This window comes from Littorina saxatilis, linkage group LG8 (genome assembly GCF_037325665.1).
Source record: "Littorina saxatilis isolate snail1 linkage group LG8, US_GU_Lsax_2.0, whole genome shotgun sequence".
NCBI lineage: Eukaryota > Metazoa > Mollusca > Gastropoda > Littorinimorpha > Littorinidae > Littorina > Littorina saxatilis.
This window is the reverse complement of record NC_090252.1, coordinates 52,055,224-52,075,524: the sequence shown is the minus strand read 5'-3', so window position 1 is coordinate 52,075,524 and position 20,301 is coordinate 52,055,224. Positions and strand designations below refer to the sequence as shown.

General features: G+C 40.9%; 2 protein-coding genes across 5 annotated transcripts in view; both read right to left on the bottom strand.

Moving 5' to 3' along the window:
- LOC138973807 (cystathionine beta-synthase-like) overlaps positions 1-20,301 on the bottom strand; it is a 253,496-nt gene that overhangs the window by 54,491 nt on the left and 178,704 nt on the right. The window lies entirely within an intron of this gene.
- LOC138973804 (uncharacterized) overlaps positions 6,596-20,301 on the bottom strand; it is a 66,616-nt gene continuing 52,910 nt past the window's right edge. Inside the window, exon 6 of the mRNA XM_070346513.1 lies at positions 6,596-15,252. Within this exon, the coding sequence (XP_070202614.1) occupies positions 15,189-15,252 (64 nt within the window). The 3' untranslated portion in view covers positions 6,596-15,188. The remainder of the gene's footprint in view (positions 15,253-20,301) is intronic.

Below are 20,301 nucleotides of genomic sequence, written 5' to 3'. Positions count from 1 at the left end.
TTGTTTACATAATGGCCGCGGTTTACATTGTTGGTCCAACTTGTCCGATGTGGCTGTTAAGTTTAACTCAATGTAATTGGCTCACGTAAGTGTAGCCTATGCGATCGTAACTTTGTCTGTCTGTGCGTGCGTGTGTGTGTGCGTGTGTTTGTGCGTGTGTATGTCTGTGGTAGAAACTCTAACATTTGAAGACGTCACATTACATTGACGTCACATTATGACGTAAGAGGGTTAGACGTCACGCGAAGGAAGTACTGAAAGTCTCGGTCATTATTATTTTGAGCGGGCCGAGACTCTGTTGGCAGTCGTGTCCCTGTAAGTAGGCTGACATGCAGACAGACAGATCTAGATCTAGTGTCTCGCTTTCTTGCACAGTTTCACCTATGCTCTTTCTTTCTTTCTGTGTGTGTGTGTGTGTGTGTGTGTGTGTGTGTGTGTGTGTGTGTGTGTGTGTGTGTGTGTGTGTGTGTGTGTGTGTGTGTGTGTGTGTGTGTGTGTGTGTGTGTGTGACGGAGTGATTGAGTTTGTGTTACTGTTTGTCGATTTCTTACGTGAGCCTTGAAGGCTTCGCCTCTTGTTTTTCTTTTCTTTTCCTGCTTCTGAAAATGTTTGTTCTTATTTTTTGCTCTGTGTGCGAGTTTGTCTATCACTAGACTCAATAACAGAAACAGGCATTATGTCAGGTACATGTAGTACTGCAAGACATATATTGGGCAAATTGCTGAGGGTGTTCAACGTCGCCTCCTATACACTTCTTGTACCCACAACAATCAATAGAGAGAGAGGGAAAAACAGAGATAGACACACACACACACACACACACACACACACACACACACACACACACACACACACTCACACACACACACACACACACACTCACACACACACACACACACTCACACACACACACACTCACACACACACACTCACACACACACACACACACACACACACACACACACACACACACACACACACACACACATTTAAAAAAAAGATACACATCATTTTCAAAATAATTTCTTTATTAATCATGCTTTTTGCATGGTTTGAAACGAATGATGTTTGGCAAATAACAGCGCAAACATATTTTTCTGTTAAAAGTTATTAGTCAAGTTTTTACTTAATGATACATAAACGGGGAATCGAGACGAGGGTGGTGGTGGTGTATGTGTGTGTGTGTATGTGTGTGTGTGTGTGTGTGTGTGTGTGTGTGTGTGTGTGTGTGTGTGTGTGTGTGTGTAAAGTGGTTCAGAGAGAACTGCTGGACTGATGTTCATGAAACTTAACATGAGAGTTCCTGGGTATGATATCCTCAGAAGTTGTTGTATGTTTGTTTATAAATGTCTTTGGTGACGTCATATTCAGTTTTTATGTGAAAGTTGAGGCGGCACTGTCACACACTCATTTTTAGATCAAATTGATTGACATTTTGGTCAAGATATCGTCAACGAAGCCCGGACTATGGAATCACATTTCAGCTTGGAAGTATAAACATTGATTAATTAACAAATATATAACAATTTGTTGTTTTATACTCCTATTACCCAGTGTAAAGATAGATATGTTAATATTTATAGTACCCTATTTATGCTCTGAGATCAGATATTGCCAGTATATAGTTATACAGTGTGATCGACCACCGCCCCCACCATCCACCCCCCACTTCCTCTTTAATCCTCCTCTGTCACCCCCGAGGTATGTCTGCGTGTGTATTTGCATGGGTGAAACCAATTTGTATTCCATATTTGTAAACCATGTGGTTGTTTTATGTGATGTTCATGTATATATATATATTGTAGTGTATCAATAGAGTTATTGCCCTTGAACCGAGGGGTTGCTCTCCCTTGTATCACCGCCATGTGAGAAGTACCAAATAAATCGGCTGTTCATTGAAACCGTCTTCGAAGTGTTTGTAGTTGCATCAGACAACACTATTCTACAATTGGCGACGAGGAAAAGGAGTGTGAACAAGGTGAGAAGCGGCATTTTTCTGTCAAGAACTTTCGTGTGAATCAGAAAGAATTTTCCAGACTGCGTGACGTCACACCACGTGCGCGAGAGAAAAAAGATGGCAGGAAATTGAAATGATAACGCTGACGCTGTTCCTCAGCAGAGAGTAATGAGCTGTGCTAGTGGCACAGAAAGTGTAGGACCATTTGATCCAAAAGGCGATCCATCTAGTGTCTCTACAAGATGGACGAGATGGAAGAGAGGTTTTGAACTTTTTCTGGTGGCAAGGGGTGAGACTCCGGAAGGTCAGAAAAAAGCGCTGTTACTCCACTGTGCAGGCTTCGAAGTTCAGGACACTTTTGACACTCTACCAGAAAGAGGTGACAGCTATGATGAAGCTGTGGCAGCACTTGATGCGTACTTCAAACCACAACAGAACTTCACTTATGAAAGGCATGTTTTTCGGCAAATCGCACAGATGCCAGAAGAAACAACGGCTCAGTTTGTGACAAGGTTGAGACAACAAGCTACAAACTGTAATTTTGCCGACAAGGTAGATGAAAACATCAGGGATCAAGTGATCGACAAGTGTCGAGACAAAAGGCTCAAGTCAAAGTATCTGGAGAAAGGAACTTTGACCGTGAACCAACTTTTGGATATTGCGCGTGCGCATGAAGCAGCAGCGAGGCAGTTGAAGATGATGGCAGACACTGATTCTGAACCTGGTCAAGAACTGGTTGGTGCTGTGTCCAGGAGAGAAAGAGGAAACAACAGACGTTGGCAAACTCATTCTGAATCTACTCATCATGGAGGTGCTAAAGGTGACCAGAAAGACAGGAAACCCCGTGAAGTCAGATCTGGTACTGACATTAAACTGTGTTACCGCTGTGACAAATCAGGACATTATGCCAAAGACATGACATGCCCTGCCAAAGGGAAACGCTGTGCAAAGTGCAAGAAATTGAACCATTTTGCTTTGGTATGTAAGAGTGGGAGAGTGAACACTGTTAGTGAGAATGATGGTGCTTGCAATATTGTGCATGTTGATGATGATGATGTTTGTGCATTCACAGTAGACGGGAAAAAGTCACTTGCTGTCGTTGATGTTGTTGTAGGGGGTGTTCACACATTTGATTCTGGAGCAAGCAGCAACATAGTAGACAAAAGCACATGGGAAAACATGAAACAGAAGCACATCAAATGCAGATCCGCATCGCATGCAAACACTACAGGAAAACAGCTGTACGCTTATGGTAGTGACACACCATTGAAGATTCTAGGCTCATTTGAGGCTGACATTTCATTGCAACATTTCTCAGAAAAGGCATGCAAGGCACAGTTTGTCGTTATAGACGGAAAGGGAGTTTCACTTCTGGGGAAAGAAACTGCAGAGAGTCTGGGGGTACTCAAAATTGGGATTTCACTTGTTGGATCTGTGAGTGAGAAACCTGAAACAAAAGCAGAATTCAAACCACTGTTTTCTGGGCTGGGAAAGTTGAAGGACACACAGATTCATTTGCACATGAAAGAAAACGCAAAACCCGTAGTTCAGTCAGCTAGAAGACTGCCGTTCTGAATTTCAGTCTCAGATCAAAAGTCGAAGCGAAAATCAAAGAGCTCGAAGAACTCGATATCATCGAACGCGCCGAAGGACCGACCACATTTGCTAGTCCGATCGTGGTTGTGCCGAAGCCGAACGGAGATATTCGTCTCTGTGTAGACATGCGTCAATCGAACGAGGCGATCGAACGTGAACGATTCCCGATGCCGACGATTGAAGAAGTACTGGCGGAAATGAACGGTGCGAAAGTGTTCTCAAAACTAGATCTAAATTTGGGCTTTCACCAACTCGAACTTGACGAAGAATCTCGACCAATCACGACATTCACCACTCACATCGGGTTGTTTCGGTATAAACGACTAATGTTTGGAGTGACGTCTGCGCCGGAGATCTATCAGTACACGATACAGCAAGCGTTGCAAGGTTGCATTGGTGCTCGCAACATGACAGATGACATCATTATCTTCGCAGATACAGTCGAGGAACATGACGCGCGACTTGAAAGCGTACTCAAGAGACTGAAAGAAAAAGGGTTGACGCTGAACGCAAAGAAATGCGAATACCGGATGAATGAACTCAAGTTCATGGGGTATCTCTTATCCGAAAAGGGGGTAGGACCAACTGAAGCAAAGGTTGAAGCCGTTCGGAAGGCTGAAAGACCGACTTGCGCAACAGAAGTTCGTAGTTTCCTGGGCTTAGTGAACTTCAACGCACGTTTCATTAGTGACCTGGCTACGAAATCGGAACCGCTGCGTAAACTGACAAGAAAGAACACTCCATTTGAATGGAATGATGAACAGGAGAGAGCGTTCAATCTCTTGAAAGAAGAGATCACAAAAGCCGGAACTCTAGGGTATTTTGACATGAACGCGACCGAGACACGTATCATCGCTGATGCTAGTCCCGTGGGGCTGGGTGCAGTGCTAGTACAAACGTAAAACGGTGAAAAACGCGTGATTTCCTACGCGAGCCGTAGCCTTTCAGATGTCGAAAGACGGTACTCGCAAACAGAAAAAGAAGGTCTAGCTCTTGTGTGGGCTTGCGAAAGATTCCATCAGTATGTGTTCGGAATTGACTTCGTTCTCGAAACTGATCATCGTCCGCTAGGGTCGAGAGATGGGTTCTCAGGCTGCAAAGCTACAACTTTCGTGTTGAATACAAACCCGGACCGCAGAACATAGCAGATTCGTTGTCGCGACTTGTGAGAAAAGAGGAGAAACGGAACGACAGAAACGTAGCTGAAGAGTACGTTTACTTTGCGGCGGAACAAGCTGTTCCAAAAGCCATGACTGCTCGCGAAATCGAAGAAGCATCCGCGGAAGATGAAGAGTTGACAGAGGTGCGTAGGTGCATCAAAACCGAGAACTGGAATGATTGTCCGAATCCTGTTTACAGAACACTCAGGAACGAGCTGACTACACTCGGAAAACTAGTTTTGCGAGGAACACGGATTGTGATTCCGAAAAGTCTCAGAGACCGCGTGGTAGATATCGCACATGAGGGTCACCAGGGGATAGTGAAAACAAAAGAGAGCCTGAGAACAAAAGTTTGGTGGTCAGGGATGGACAAAGATGCAGAACGCCGTGTACGATCGTGCTACGAATGCCAAATCGTGAGTCAACCATCCGTACCGGAACCGATGGTGCGTACAGATTTTCCAGAGGCACCTTGGGAAGCCATTACTGTGGATCTGTTAGGACCATTACTGGATGGAAGATCCATACTTGTAGTCGTAGACTACTATAGTCGTTACTTTGAGACCGCGATACTCAGGTCGACAGTGACAACCAAAGTGATCGAAGTGTTGGAAGACATTTTTGCGAGGTATGGTTTACCGAAATCGCTGCGTGCGGACAACGGACCTCAGTTTGCTGGGTCTGAGTTCAAAGAGTTTCTAGACGTGAACAACATAGAACTCTTTCAAACTATACCGCTGTGGCCGCAAGCCAATGGAGAGGTTGAAAGACAAAACCGTACACTCCTCAAAACACTCAAGATTGCTCATGCTCAGAAGAAAGACTTGAAACGCGAACTAAACAAGTTCTTGATCGCGTACCGCAGTACATCACATCAAACGACTGGTGCAACACCAGCTGAACTCATGTTCAAGCGAAAGATTCGAACGAAGTTACCTGAATTAGATTCGGTGCCGAGAAAAGAGCTTGAAGAAAACATTCGCGACCGTGACAAATTCCGAAAGGAAAAGAGGAAGGAATATGCAGACATGAAACGGTGTGCAAAAGAGTATGATGTGAATGTAGGGGACGCTGTACTCCTTCAACAGAAGAAACATGACAAATTGACTCCGACCCATGATCCAGAACCGTACAAAGTCGTAGAGAAAACAGGTTCTCAGGTTGTAATTCAGTCACCAGATGGAGCGAAAAAGTACAAAAGAAATGTAGCACACACAAAGAAGTTTGTTACTCGCGAACAACCAGGAGAGACAACAGATACAGATACAGGCATACAAACTGGTACAAACACAAACTCTCACACAGAGGACATCATTCATGAAGACACAAACAAAGCAGAAAACACTGAAATACTGAGAAGGTCTGAGAGAGTGCGAAAAGCGCCAGACAAATTCCAAGATTATGTTGTCGAGTGAATGAAGATAAATTGAAAGTATGGAAGCAGTTTTGTGCCGAATATTGGTTCCATGTCCATGGTTTGATAAATGTAAGTTTTTGAAGTTAAAACTTAAATTGAGATTATTGTTTGAAAGAAACAAATTGTTTCTCTTTCACTTAAAATGATTTTGTTTTATCTCTAGTCAAGAGTTGGGAGTCAAAATGATAATGCGTATTTGTTGCAGTTAATCATGTTTGCAGTTATTTGAAAAGAGAAAAAATGAATGAAGAAAGAAAGGGGTTGTAGTGTATCAATAGAGTTATTGCCCTTGAACCGAGGGGGTTGCTCTCCCTTGTATCACGGCCATGTGAGAAGTACCAAATAAATCGGCTGTTCATTGAAACCGTCTTCGAAGTGTTTGTATGCCTAGAGCATGACTGGAATATGGTAGTTGCATCAGACAACACTATTCTACATATATATATACTTCATGAAAAACTGCAGTTCATTCAATGTCATTCTTTAATAAATGAAGACAATGGCATCACAAAGCAGTGGGTTTCAAAATCTTCTTATTTTCTTGTCTGTCTTTTCTTTTTCAACAAAATACAAACTTCCAAGAATGAAATACAAGAACTAAAAAAACAGTGTTAAACCCAGTGTTCATAAAGTGCTTCACCAATCTTAGAACAAAGACCACTCAGACTAATGTAAAAAAAACAAACCAGACTGGCTGGCTCTGATTTAGAACCCAAATGTTCTCCAAAGATTTCCCACCAACTTGGCGGCTTTTCAGCGGAGGGCTGAAGTGAAGGTAAAATTCTAAAAATCGAAATGGAAAATTTCTAACAATAAATGTCTTAAAATAAAATACAATATCTTTACAACCTATTTAAGTTTATAATTAATACCTAATCAAAATAACACATTTGAAACAGCTTGAACAATTGTATCTAAATCCAAAACTATAAAACTTAGTTAGCCAAGTTGAAAAGACTAATGGAAGGGAGGTAACAATCAATGTACACAAGTTACCAAAATAGCAACAGATACTTCCCTTTAAAGGACCCCAACAGGCTATTTTTGGTGTCAAAAACGCGTTTATTTGCGTTTTGGCGTGACTTAGGTTAACGAGACATATGCATGCCGCAGGAAATTGTTTTCTCACCTTCCCTCACAGGGTTTAGTTTATTTCGGAATCGTTTAGGCCATAATCCGACCAATTTCGTGGCTGAAGCGAAGCGTTTTCGCGTTCCGATCTGGCGGCCATTGTATCTTGAACGTCCGCGAGAGTACGGAAGTGGTGAATTCTGGATATCATTTTCGATGACGTCAGAAGCCGTATTCATAGAAGCAACTTTAGCTGCTGAACCTTATAGATTTGAGCCTCGGAGTTAAAATCAAGGGTCTGCGCGCCCAATGATTTGTAATCATTTTTTTTTACAAATCACGTTAATGCTCCCGATATCTTCTTGTCATCCCAAAAGTCAAGGCACAAAAACAAAATCCCTTGACTTTTGGGGTAGCGCGACTCCGTTGATTTTGTTTTCTTTCTCCATATCATTACTAGATTGTCCCGTCGCTGGGAAATTTGGATCACTTCCTCCCAGTGGAAAGCTAGCAGCAACAGAGTCGCGATACCCCAAAGTCAAGGGAGATCTATGGGATTTTTCTCCCTTTTCTTTATTGTCCCATCGCTGGGATATTTGGGTCGCTTCCTTCGAGTAAAAAGCTAGACACAACAAAGTCGCGCTACCCGAAGTGTCAGTGAATCTATTAGATTTTTTTTCTCCGTTTCTTTATTGTCCCATCACATTCCACAACTTGGACACATACCAAAACTTGGACACATGACGATATTACCACGTCTTTGACACATACCACAACTTGGTCACATACCACATCTTAGACACATACCACATCTTGGACACATACCACAACTTGGACACAGACCACATCTTATACGCATACCACAACTTGGACACATACCATAACTTTGACACATTACCATATCTTGAACACATACCACAACTTGGACACATACCACAACTTGGACACATACCACATCTTGGACACATACCACAACTTGGACACATACCACATCTTAAACACATACCACAACTTGGACACATTCCACATCTTGGACACATACCACATCTTGGACACATACCACATCTTGAACTCATCCCACATCTTGGACACATACCACAACTTGGACACATACCACAACTTGGACACATACCACATCTTGGACACATACCATAACTTGGACACATACCACATCTTGGACACATACCATAACTTGGACACATTACCACATCTTGGACACATACCACAACTTGGACACATACCACATCTTGGACACATACCACAACTTGGACACATACCACAACTTGGACACATACCACATCTTGGACACATTCCACATCTTGGACACATACCACATATTGAACACATTCCACATCTTGGACACATACCACAACTTGGACACATACCGCATCTTGAACACATTCCACATCTTGGACATATACCACAACATTCCACATATTGGACACATACCACAACTTGGACACATACCACAACTTGGACACATTCCACAACTTGGAAATGTCCACAACTTGGACCACAAGCGCGACTCTGTTGTTACTAACTTTTAAATAGGAGGAAGCGATCCGAATTCGCCAGCGATGAAGGAAAATAACGAAATGGAAAAAGAAAGAAAAACAAATCTAATGGATCCCTTGACTTTGGGGTAGCGCGACTCTGTTGCTGCCAGCTTTCCACTGGGAGGAAGCGATCCGAATGTCCCAGCTATGGGACATAAGGCTGAATAGAGAATTTTTTATTTATTTAATTTTTTTTTAACAAATCGCGGATTTAGGTTCGACGTAATTTGTACAATATTTTTACATTTTTACAAACCACGGGTTAACAGCTCAGTTGGAGGTTTCATTGGTGCCAGTGTGTAGACATACAGGCTGGGGGAGTGGCTTAGGAGCGAGCAGATAGCTGTATCGTTATCAGCGTCTGTTACTGGAGATCGTTCTTACAGCGGCGTCCGAGTTGAGACGGAAGTGTCCCATCTATCTGGGTTGATACTCGGGGATTAATGTAGAATTGTATCCTCTTAGTCCGGTTTGAGGCACAAAGTGTACGAGGAAAAAACATTCTCTCTTAAGGGTGGAAGTAAAATGTCTGCCAGACTCAACAAATAGATTAGGCAGCCCATGATTACTGTTGTGATTGTAGTTGAAGTTCTATCGGATTTGTTGTTGGCTATGTTGTTGAAGACGTATAATTATGTTCTCGAATTTAAGTTGATGTTGTTGTTGTCGTCGTCGTAGATGAAATCAAGGTTGTGACGTGTCAAATCAATCGTGTTCCACCTACAGTTTATCAGTGTAAAGCTGTTGTTGTTGACATTGTAGTTGTTCTTGGTTGTCAGTGTTATTGTCGTCGTTGTAGTTGTTACCAAGTAGAATAAAAACAAATAAAAACTCAAGCCTGAGTCTTTTTTTTTGCAACTCCGAACATTCGGCAGCAGCACACTCTCTCGGCATAATGTCGGGAGCACGCGCGCATCCACAGCTGCAGCAAAGAGGCACACCGAGCGTTGCTCCTTTCGCTTCTTAATTCTGGATCCCCTTGTGACGTCACAGCCAAGGGCTTGCCGCCGCGGGGAATTTGAAGTCTCGCGTAGCAGACGAATTTGGTCGCTTTTTGAACATGCATTGTGTGTAAAATTAGACTGATGCAACACAAAACCTGAGATTTACTGATCGGATTTTGCATCTGTAGATGCTTACCTATATCATTAAATCAACCCCAACTGCTTTATCTGACCTTAAAAATAGCCTGTTATGGTCCTTTAACTACTAACCTAAACCTTTCTGTGAACATGTTCAAAACAAGATGATAGGTTTTGTACATTATCGAAGATTGTCCATGTTAAACGAAAGAATGATATTATTGCTATTTATAACCCAATCTGTTTATGTTTAAACTGTTCAGCTTCGCTCACAGTATCATACTCATAGCGAGTCATATTGTAACTGAGGTTCAACAAAAAAAAAAAGACAAAAAAAAGATGATAGGTTTTGAATGTGTTACATATATGTGACCCTCCACCACGAAATGAGTCGCATGTCACCTCGCGCGGTTCTGCGCTAGGCTTAATATAAGTCCGGGGAGTGTCTGGTAACAGTGTGAGGGTCACCTTAGTCACAGGCTTATAACTCAAACAGTTTTTGCTCTTTTCTAAACCGGTTTTCACCACTGGATAGAGCATACAAAAACTCTTTATGAAAATGCAAAAATATGAAAATCATGCAAAGGTGACATGTGACTCATTCCGTGGTGGAGGGTCACATATATCGGTTAATCTCTGGAGTTGGGTACCACAGAGGGTCATTGGATTGAAATAACAAGTTTGACAGTTGTGTTCGTTACTACGCTTATTTGTGTGTGTCTGAATGTTGCCAGATGATGTTAAAGCTATTAAACAATATTTGTACTAAAAACTAAAGTGTCGTGTATTCGTAATTAAATTAGGCGAATACGTCAAATCGAGAGGCCAAAATGGTGGATAATTTCTGACATGCTGTTTGATGAAGCAATAACTCAGTCGTTCAGAATGAAAGCAGCATGAAAAAGCACATGAACAATTTCTAACTTATCACAAATGCATGCATTTTCAGTAGAATGATTACTGTTGGCAGGAGATCAACACAACCTGAAATATTAACCATAGTTTTATGTGGTCAACTTCGTAAGTGTCGACGTTTCACAGCAACCCGAGCTTCATGTGCACAACACAGACCCACTCATCACAAACTCACGACTATGTTTGGCTGACACGCAAGATAAAAGCAAATAACGTCCACAGTTTTTGCAATCTGTCCATTAAAAACTGTCAGAGCACTTGATTTCCCCTTGTTCCTGTTACGAAGTTATCGTTGTTTGTCCTGTTATTTTGAAAAAGATTTTGTAGCGAACTTCTTTTGTACTAAGCTACACATAATCCTTGCGGAAAGATATCTATGCAGCCGTTGTCACGTTGCGTGGTAGCGTCACCACTAGCAGACGGTTTGAAGTTTGGTTTACCGTTTGCTAGATCTTGTTACGAAGTTATTTCGACCACTCGTTCCTGTGCTAAAGGTTAGATGTGTTCCAATATTTATGCATTTGCAGTGATGTTTCAATTGATTGATTTAAAAATTAAAAATTGCAAGATTTCGAACCGTATAGTTTGTTTTGACTTTCATCAGCTTTGTTTGTTCATTGAAGACAATAACGGCGCGTGAGTCTATAGATCGAGATCAAGTAACCAAAGGGAAGTAATCTATAGATCGGGAGTTCGTCGCTGACTGATTTTGCGACTGGATTCTGATAAAACTAAAGGTAGTGAAATAATTTTAGTCAGAAACTCTTGATATTTCATTGGTATATATTATGCCTGATAAAAAAAAACACTGTCAACACTCTGCAGGATGAAGAAATATGACCCATGTTTGATCACGAAGACGTTCCCTCTAGATCTGTCCACTTCGTAACTGGGAGCTCGACACTTATGTCCAGTTCGTGTTTATGTTTATGATGGTTCTGATTGCAGCAAAAATTTCACTTTGCTTTTTTCATCGGCTAGTTTTGAAATGAAAGTTTTGTTATAATGGAGTTGTAATACTACCGTAGATTAGTTTCATGCAACGTTTCAAAACTTTAATCTAATTGTAAGCAAAATCGCTTGATTGACTCAAGCGCGTTACGTTAAAACGCCAACAACAACAAACGTTACGAAGAGTAGTTGCTAAATTTAATTTCGGATTTTGTCATTACTATACGAATTTTTACCCTCCAGACTCTTGGAATTTTTATGTACACGTACCCTATGGCAAACAACTATTTCCAAGGTAGCAAGGAATGGGTGTTTTTCAAGAGAAGAAAAAGAAAGCGAAGAGAGAGATGAGAAAAAGGAGGAAACAACAAGTCACGTAAGGCGAAATTACTACATTTAGTCAAGCTGTGGAATTCACAGAATGAAACTGAACGCACTGCATTTTTTCACAATGACCGTAGTCCGCCGCTTGTGCATAACGGAGTGAAACTGACGAGCCTGTTCAGCGCGGTAGTGGTTTCGCTGTGCTGCATAGCACACTTTTCTGTACCTCTCTTCGTTTTAACTTTCTGAGCGTGTTTTTAATCTAAACATATCATATCTATATGTTTTTGGAATGAGGAACCGACAAGGAATAAGATGAAATTGTTTTTAAATCGATTTCGGAAATTTAATTTTCATCATAATTTTTATATTTTTAATTTTCAGAGCTTGTTTTTTTAAATCCAAATATAACATATTTATATGTTTTTGGAATCGGGAAATGATGTAGAATAAGATGAACGTAAATTTGGATCGTTTTATATTAAAATGTTTTTACAATTTTCAGATTTGTAATGACCAAAGTCATCAATTAATTTTTAAGCCACCAAGCTGAAATGCAATACCGAAGTCCGGCCTTCGTCGAAGATTGCTTTACAAAAATTTCAATCAATTTGATTGAAAAATGAGGGTGTGGTAGTGCCTTAAACTTTTACAAAAAGCCGTATATGACGTTTGTTTGTTTGTTTATTTGTTGCTTAACGTCCAGCCGACTACGCAGAGCCATATCAGGACGAGGAAGGGGGGGATGAAGGGGGCCACTTGTCAAGCGATTCCTGTTTACAAATGCACTAACCCATTACTTGTGTCCCAGCAGGCTTTAGTAAAACTAAATTAATACCTACTGGAAGATTACCAGTTTCCAGTATGTTAAAATAGGCTTAACCTATCTACTGCTGGACTTACATCAGAACACTAACAGATTAAACTATACATGAATCGCGAGACAAGCGGCAAGAGAAGAGATTTTTGGAAAAAATACAGGTGAATGAGCAAGAAGGCAGAAAAAAGAAAAGAATTCATGAAGAAAAAGAGAGCAAGACAGGAAAGAGGAACCAAAAATCTACCTAACAGCAAACTAGAAAGCTCCTGCGGTTCCAAAAACAGGAGGGGCCTTTAATTTCATAACCGCAGTGCCCCACTGCGGGACGTATATGACGTCATCAAAAGTATTTATCGAAAAAAAGAAAAACAAGTCGAGTAAGGCGAAAATACAACATTTAGTCAAGTAGCTGTCGAACTCACAGAATGAAACTGAACGCAATGTAACGCAGCAAGACCGTATACTCGTAGCATCGTCAGTCCACCGCTCACGGCAAAGGCAGTGAAATTGACAAGAAGAGCGGTTTAGTAGTTGCGCTGAGAAGGATAGCACCCTTTTCTGTACCTCTCTTCGTTTTAACTTTCTGAGCGTGTTTTTAATCCAAACATATCATATCTATATGTTTTTGGAATCAGGAACCGACAAGGAATAAGATGAAAGTGTTTTTAAATTGATTTCGAAAATTTAATTTTCATATTAATTTTTATATATTTAATTTTCAGAGCTTGTTTTTAATCCAAATATAACATATGTATATGTTTTTGGAATCAGCAAATGATGGAAAATAAGATGAATGTAAATTTGAATCGTTTTATAAAAAAAATATATTTTTTACAATTTTCAGATTTTTAATGACCAAAGTCATTAACTAATTGTTAAGCCACCACGCTGAAATGCAATACCGAAGTCCGGGCTTCGTCGAACATTACTTTACAAAAATTTCAACCAATTTGGTTGATAAATGAGGGCGTGACAGTACCGCCTCAACTTTCACGAAAAGCCGGATATGACGTCATCAAAGACATTTATCAAAAAAACGAAAAACACGTATGGGGATATCATACCCAGGAACTCTCATGTCAAATTTCATAAAGATCGGTCCAGTAGTTTAGTCTGAATCGCTCTACACACACACACAGAGACAGACAGACACACACACACACACACACACGCACATACACCACGACCCTCGTCTCGATTCCCCCCTCTACGTTAAAACATTTAGTCAAAACGTGACTAAATGTAAATGTAAACAAGTCGCGTAAGGCGAAAATACAACATTTAGTCAAGTAGCTGTCGAACTCACAGAATGAAACTGAACGCAATGCAACGCAGCAAGACCGTATACTCGTAGCATCGTCAGTCCACCGCGCACGGCAAAGGCAGTGAAATTGACAAGAAGAGCGGGGTAGTACTTGCGCTGAGAAGGATAGCACGCTTTTCTGTACCTCTCTTCGTTTTCAACTTTCTGAGCGTGTTTTTAATCCAAACATATCATATCTATACGTTTTTGGAATCAGGAACCGACAAGGAATAAGATGAAGGTGTTTTTAAATTGATTTGGACAATTTAATTTTGATAATAATTTTTATATTTTTAATTTTCAGAGCTTGTTTTTAATCCAAATATAACATATTTATATTTTTTTGGAATCAGAAAATGATAAAGAATAAAATGTACGTAAATTTGGATCGTTTTATAAAAAATTTTTTTTTTACAATTTTCAGATTTTTAATGACCAAACTCACTCATTAGTTTTCAAGCCACCAAGCTGAAATGCAATACCAAACCCCGGCCTTCGTCGAAGATTACTTGACCAAAATTTCAACCAATTTGGTTGAAAAATGAGAGCGTGACAGTGCCGCCTCAACTTTCACGAAAAGCCGGATATGACGTCATCAAAGACATTTATCAAAAAAATGAAAAAAACGTATGGGGATTTTATACCCAGGAACTCTCATGTCAAATTTCATAAAGATCGGTCCAGTAGTTTAGTCTGAATCGCTCTACACACACACACACACAGACAGACAGACAGACACACACACACACACACACACATACACCACGACCCTCGTCTCGATTCCCCCCTCTACGTTAAAATATTTAGTCAAAACTTGACTAAATATAAAAAGAAGAGAAGTAGAGAGGGGGGAAAAAAATCACGAATTAGCTTTATTTACAAGTGTTTATGCTCACACCGTCCTACAGATCTTACGATCTTACGAACACAATGTTGATCAAATAAAAGTAGGTTCAGTTTTTGACTCCTTTGTCACAGTTGGGTACCCAGCTCCAGAGAACAACCTATATACGGTGGCACTGAACGATTTTCATGATCAGTTGTATGCCACTCTTGCCATCCACAAGACAAAGAAAGCGTCATCAGCGCTGCTGTGAATCCTGAAACACAGCACATTTATATCAGCATCAATGTACAAGGCACTTCACGCTTGGCATTGTGCGTGCGTCCGTGTATGTGTGTCCGTGCGTACATATTTGCGTACGTGAGTGTGTTAGTGCATGTTTGTGTGTGTGAAATTCACAAAATTTGTTTTATACTTATTTGGTTCTTATTCTTCTTCCGCGTTCCTGAATCAGACCTTAGATTTCCAGTCTAATATGGGTTATGAACTTTGTGGTCGTGTCCAGGTCTTGTTTGGTTCATTTGGCTTGTGTTACGAAGACAATGTGTCAGCTATGTATACTGGGGGGGGGGGGGGGTGGGGGGGTGGGGGGGGGGGGGTGGCCAGCCTCTGAAGTATATGTCTTCCTAATGGCGGAGTCACACCAAGACGACGCACGGCCAGTGCACTGAAAATATCGCGAAAAATTGCGATTTTGGCCAGTGCGTTGTCGTTCGCTGGGTGTGCGTCAATATGCGTTACTCGTTCGTCGAGCGCGCTAGACCAACGCTACGCATTCGTTGTCATTCGCTGTGTGCGTTGGGATTTTTTGAGCATGCACAAAAATGTGCTTCTACAAAACCGCGGTCACACAACGACGCACTGATCATTATTGTTCATGTTTGATTCATTTTCAGTGCGCTGGCCGTGCGTTGTCTTGGTGTGACTCCGCCATAAATGCGGGAGTCACACATAGGCGACGCACGGCCTGCGCATTGAACATTAATCAAAAATGGAAAATAAGATCAGTGCGTTGTCGTGCGCCCAACTTTTGTCGCTGTTTGGTACACTGCAACCCCCGTGTAAAGATTCCTCAATTTAAGACTTCCTCCCTTTTAAGACCTTTGTTTTTAAGATTTTCTGTTCAAATCCTCTGTAGATTTACTCCCATTTTAAGACTCTGTCCTTTTTATGACCCGTATTTTTTCAGATTTGTTTAGATCGTAAAAGGGGGGTTCCACTGTAGAAGCTAGTGAGTTGATAACGAATACACTGCGTGTGCTCCGCGTGTGTCTGGCGTTGGTCTAGCGCAGGGGGTAAAAATCAAGGGTCAAGGTGCCAAAGGTATTGTTTTGACAACAACAAAGGTTCCAAAAACTTAACTTTCTTGTTTGTTTATTCTGAATTTTTGAACGTTGGCAGTCTGTTTGTTTTTGGATGTATTCAATTATGTCAAGAAAATTAGCAATTATTATGATTCTTGTTAAAAAATAAGATTGTTTTCTTCAAAATTTGGTGGATGTTGAGTTTATCAGGCTAGTTAGTGATGGTGGTTGGGAGGAGGTTGGGGGTAGTGCAAACTTGAACATGGTAAATATTCTTAGGGTTGAATAAGTACATAGATTGTTACAGGTTGTCACGATTTAGTGACATGGTTCGAGAAAGGGACACTCTGTGGGGTGCCTTTCTCAAATTGCGACGAAAAGCGCCTGTGCTTGTACGGGCTATTTTCTGCTGACCAAGCTTAGCACGGGAAATACGTTTTCTTCCACGCCTGGCTGGCATGCGAGGGGTGATATTTTGATACAGGGATTCCACGTGCGTGATTTTGCTTGCTTGGCGAACTCGACTGTGACTGAACTGGATACGGGACACGTGGAGTCACGTGATGTTTTCAAGGTTGTTTGGGGAAGACATGAGTGGACACTTGAACACAGGGCAGAGACAGAGAAGGATCGTTTTTCCTCCATCCTAAAGTTAGATGGTCTTCTACACGTGGTGATATATTATTTTAAGTCAGCGTGCCGTTCTGCATGGTACAGTAGGGCTTTACGGACTACGAAGGAGACGACACTTTTCGCTGTTTTACCTGTGCTGACAACAAGGTTGTCAGGTTTTGATTCTTGGCTGAGCGGGGGATTATTCCCACGCATAAAGTAATTCAGCAAGAAGGGGATGGCGGTATTTTCGTCGACGGACGGAAGCCATTCAAAAGGGAGCGGATTCGCTTAAAGGAGAGCTACTTACATAGGCTGTTGAGGTAATAAATCATTATTTAACGCTGTTGACGAGTCTGTGTTTGTCCGTCGCGATATAACCTTCGTGGTTGAAAACGACGTTAAACACCAAATAAAGAAAGAAAAGAGTCTGTGATTGTGGAATGAAATACTCTCTGTTGTTCTTTCCAGGTTAGCGCATAATTTGCTCTTTGTGACGCTAAAATAATAATCTGTATATGGTTCTTGCAGATATGGAGAGAAGGAAGGAAAATGGCTGATTTGTTGTTTTAAAGGCACAGTGCAGCTCACAGCCTTCGTTTTGCGTTTTTGTTGCAGCTGAGTGCATTTACAGTTCAAAAATCCTCATATGGTAGTAAAACAAACCCAAAACTACCCAACGACGACATCTGTGAAGCTCGACAGTTCCTTGTTCACGCGAGTGCATACATTAACCTAGTTATTACGTGGTGTTTGGTCGGAGTTCGATTCAACTGAGTTATTCCGGCCTCCATTTTGTTTTGCACAAACTCATGATGATGTCTGACATAGTTTGCTAGTGACGTGTCTTTTTGTGCATGATGTGGTGATCTACCTGATCTAAATTTAGATCCAAAAATAGGTCAAGACCAGCCGGGTCCGAGTCCGAAATTAATTCGTAAAAAAATCGCAGTTCTTGACTCTTTGGGTGCAAGTCAATGAAACTTGGTAGTTCTTCTAACGGATAGCTGCCTGAGGTATGACTAAAAGCCCCAGGGGCTCCGTACACCTGGATTTGACAAGTTCAGTACCTTTAAAAGTTCGTTTGTGCAGGCCCACGTGCTCTATGAAATATGTAAAGGTGACCTGTTTGAAGGTGGAGGGTGAAGGGTAGCGTGGCATGTTTAGTGCACCAATGCTTTTTGTTGCAGCCTACTTCTTACCTACTTATCTACTCATCTGCTGTTGCGGGTATGCTGTAACCGGAACCTCGGCTTTAATTTGGTGTACTGGTGGTTGCTGTCGCTGTCGTCATCCTACCATTCTACATGTCTGCTATTTTCTGGTAGACTACGGGGAGGATCTTCAGCGACTGAGTGAGGCGCCTGATATCTCCACTAATCCCTGCTTCGTTTCCACGCCAGCCGGCACTTCATTCAACGGAGCAGTTGTGGAGATAGACTATTTACGGGTCGCCCACTCAGTGGCAAAAAGCTAAATGCACCATGTCATAGCGCCCTTTTTACCACCGAGTCATCTTTTATATTAGTGATTTCTTTTGAGTGGTGACAACGTGGGGTGTGTGACACCTGCATTAACCAGCGCTTTTAGGCAGATAAGTAATTTTTCTATCTATACACGGGATCAGCGTGTTATCATTTTCTAAACTTTAACTGGCATTTTTTGTCAGTGACCCATTGTTTACGTTTTGAACGTAAAAACATCTTTTGAAGTGAAGTCTCGAGGGAGGTGGCGTGATAATATATAAACAGGCGTCTGAAACTTATACTGCTGTTGATTCTATCTATTTGTATGACTGCGAGAGTGGATCATGGTGTGGTTAGTTAGTTAGTAGTAACTAACCGTTCATAATCACCTTTTGTGATATATTGAAACGTGACACAGGTCAAATTCATTCTTTTATGAAGCTTGAACAGCTTTTTTCTGGGGGAGGGGGGGATCCTCCTGTTAAATACTTAGAAAAGCAGGTCTTATAATGGGAGTAAACTTACAGAGGTTATGAACAGAATATCTTAGAAGCAGGGTCTTGAAAATTTCTCATCGGGGGTTTGGGGTCTTAAAAGGAAGGGCTTCTTCTAAGGTGGTTCAGGGAGGGGCGGGGGTAACGAAGGCGAGTCATGGGCAAGCATTTTTTTTAACATTTTTTTTTTAATATAAAACATGTAGTTTTGGGGACAAATTCATCTTCCAGAAAAATAAAGATAAAACTTTGCAGTATGTTTTATGTTACACTACGAAGGTCCCTAGGTACAACAAAAGAGCAACTTCTTAAATTTATAAACATATTTATAATTTTGTTTGGTGGATATCATAGGCAGGAAATAAATGTCAGGGAAACAAGGCAAGTTTTTGTACTTTGACAGAAATTCTAAAATCAGTCCTTGGTAATTCTCTCTGTTACTGGACAAAGACACCATTTCTGGTGAAAATATAAAAAACAGCAAGAAGATAGGACAGTTAGTCTAAAAGATAAATGTGTCCTAATGACCATACTGATGCTCGAAAAACGATTTTGAGAAAACAGCATCAAAAGTTTCCAAAATGTTGTCAAATGTTAATGAAATATTTTGAATCAATCGCTTTATTGCAAGAAAAAGGTTGATGATGACAAAATTACTTTGCACAATGATTCTATTGTGTTCAAAGTACCTCAAAATGCTGAGAATCTAAATCACGTGTTTGGACCAAAATGTCGATCGTACCATCTAGGGCATTACAGATCGGAAAGAGGCGCTTAGTTAAGGAGTTTTATGCACAGGGGGTACTCCCGAGCAAATGTGGTATCATTTGAAAGATAAATGCTTACAGCCTCTGACCCAACTTTTCTATAAACCCAAAAGTGACAGTAGCTATACGCAATCTCAAGGCAAAGTATCCAAGATATTTTAAAAAGTATACTGCAGAAAAAAGCACTTTGTTGCGTGAATGAGTATATTTGAGTGACTTATCGGGTAACTGGAAGTTGTAAAACGACAAATAAAAAGCTTGTTTGACTGTGGCACATTAGAGCGTCATCAGGCCTTGCATTTCAGAAGTAGTGTTTAAGAGTTCATTTTAAACTTGGCCAAAACATTATTGCAACAAATTCCAAACCCAAATTAAAGCATTAATCCCCGTGTCATTTTATTAAACCTTTATATGCAAGTTACTTTTAGCCATAGTCGACGCACAAGGACTTCCTCCTTAAAAAAAAGAAAAGCACAGCAACAGCACTGGTAGTCGGGTCATTTAAACGATACTGGATATGATGAGAAAAAGCTTGACTATATTTGTAAATCAAATTTATGTTTTCAAAAGTAGGCCAGACAGTAACGTAGATGACGTTTTGGCAGTATTTATTGCTCTCAGGACTAGGAGATACTAAAGTTGGCCAACAAATTATTGCAACA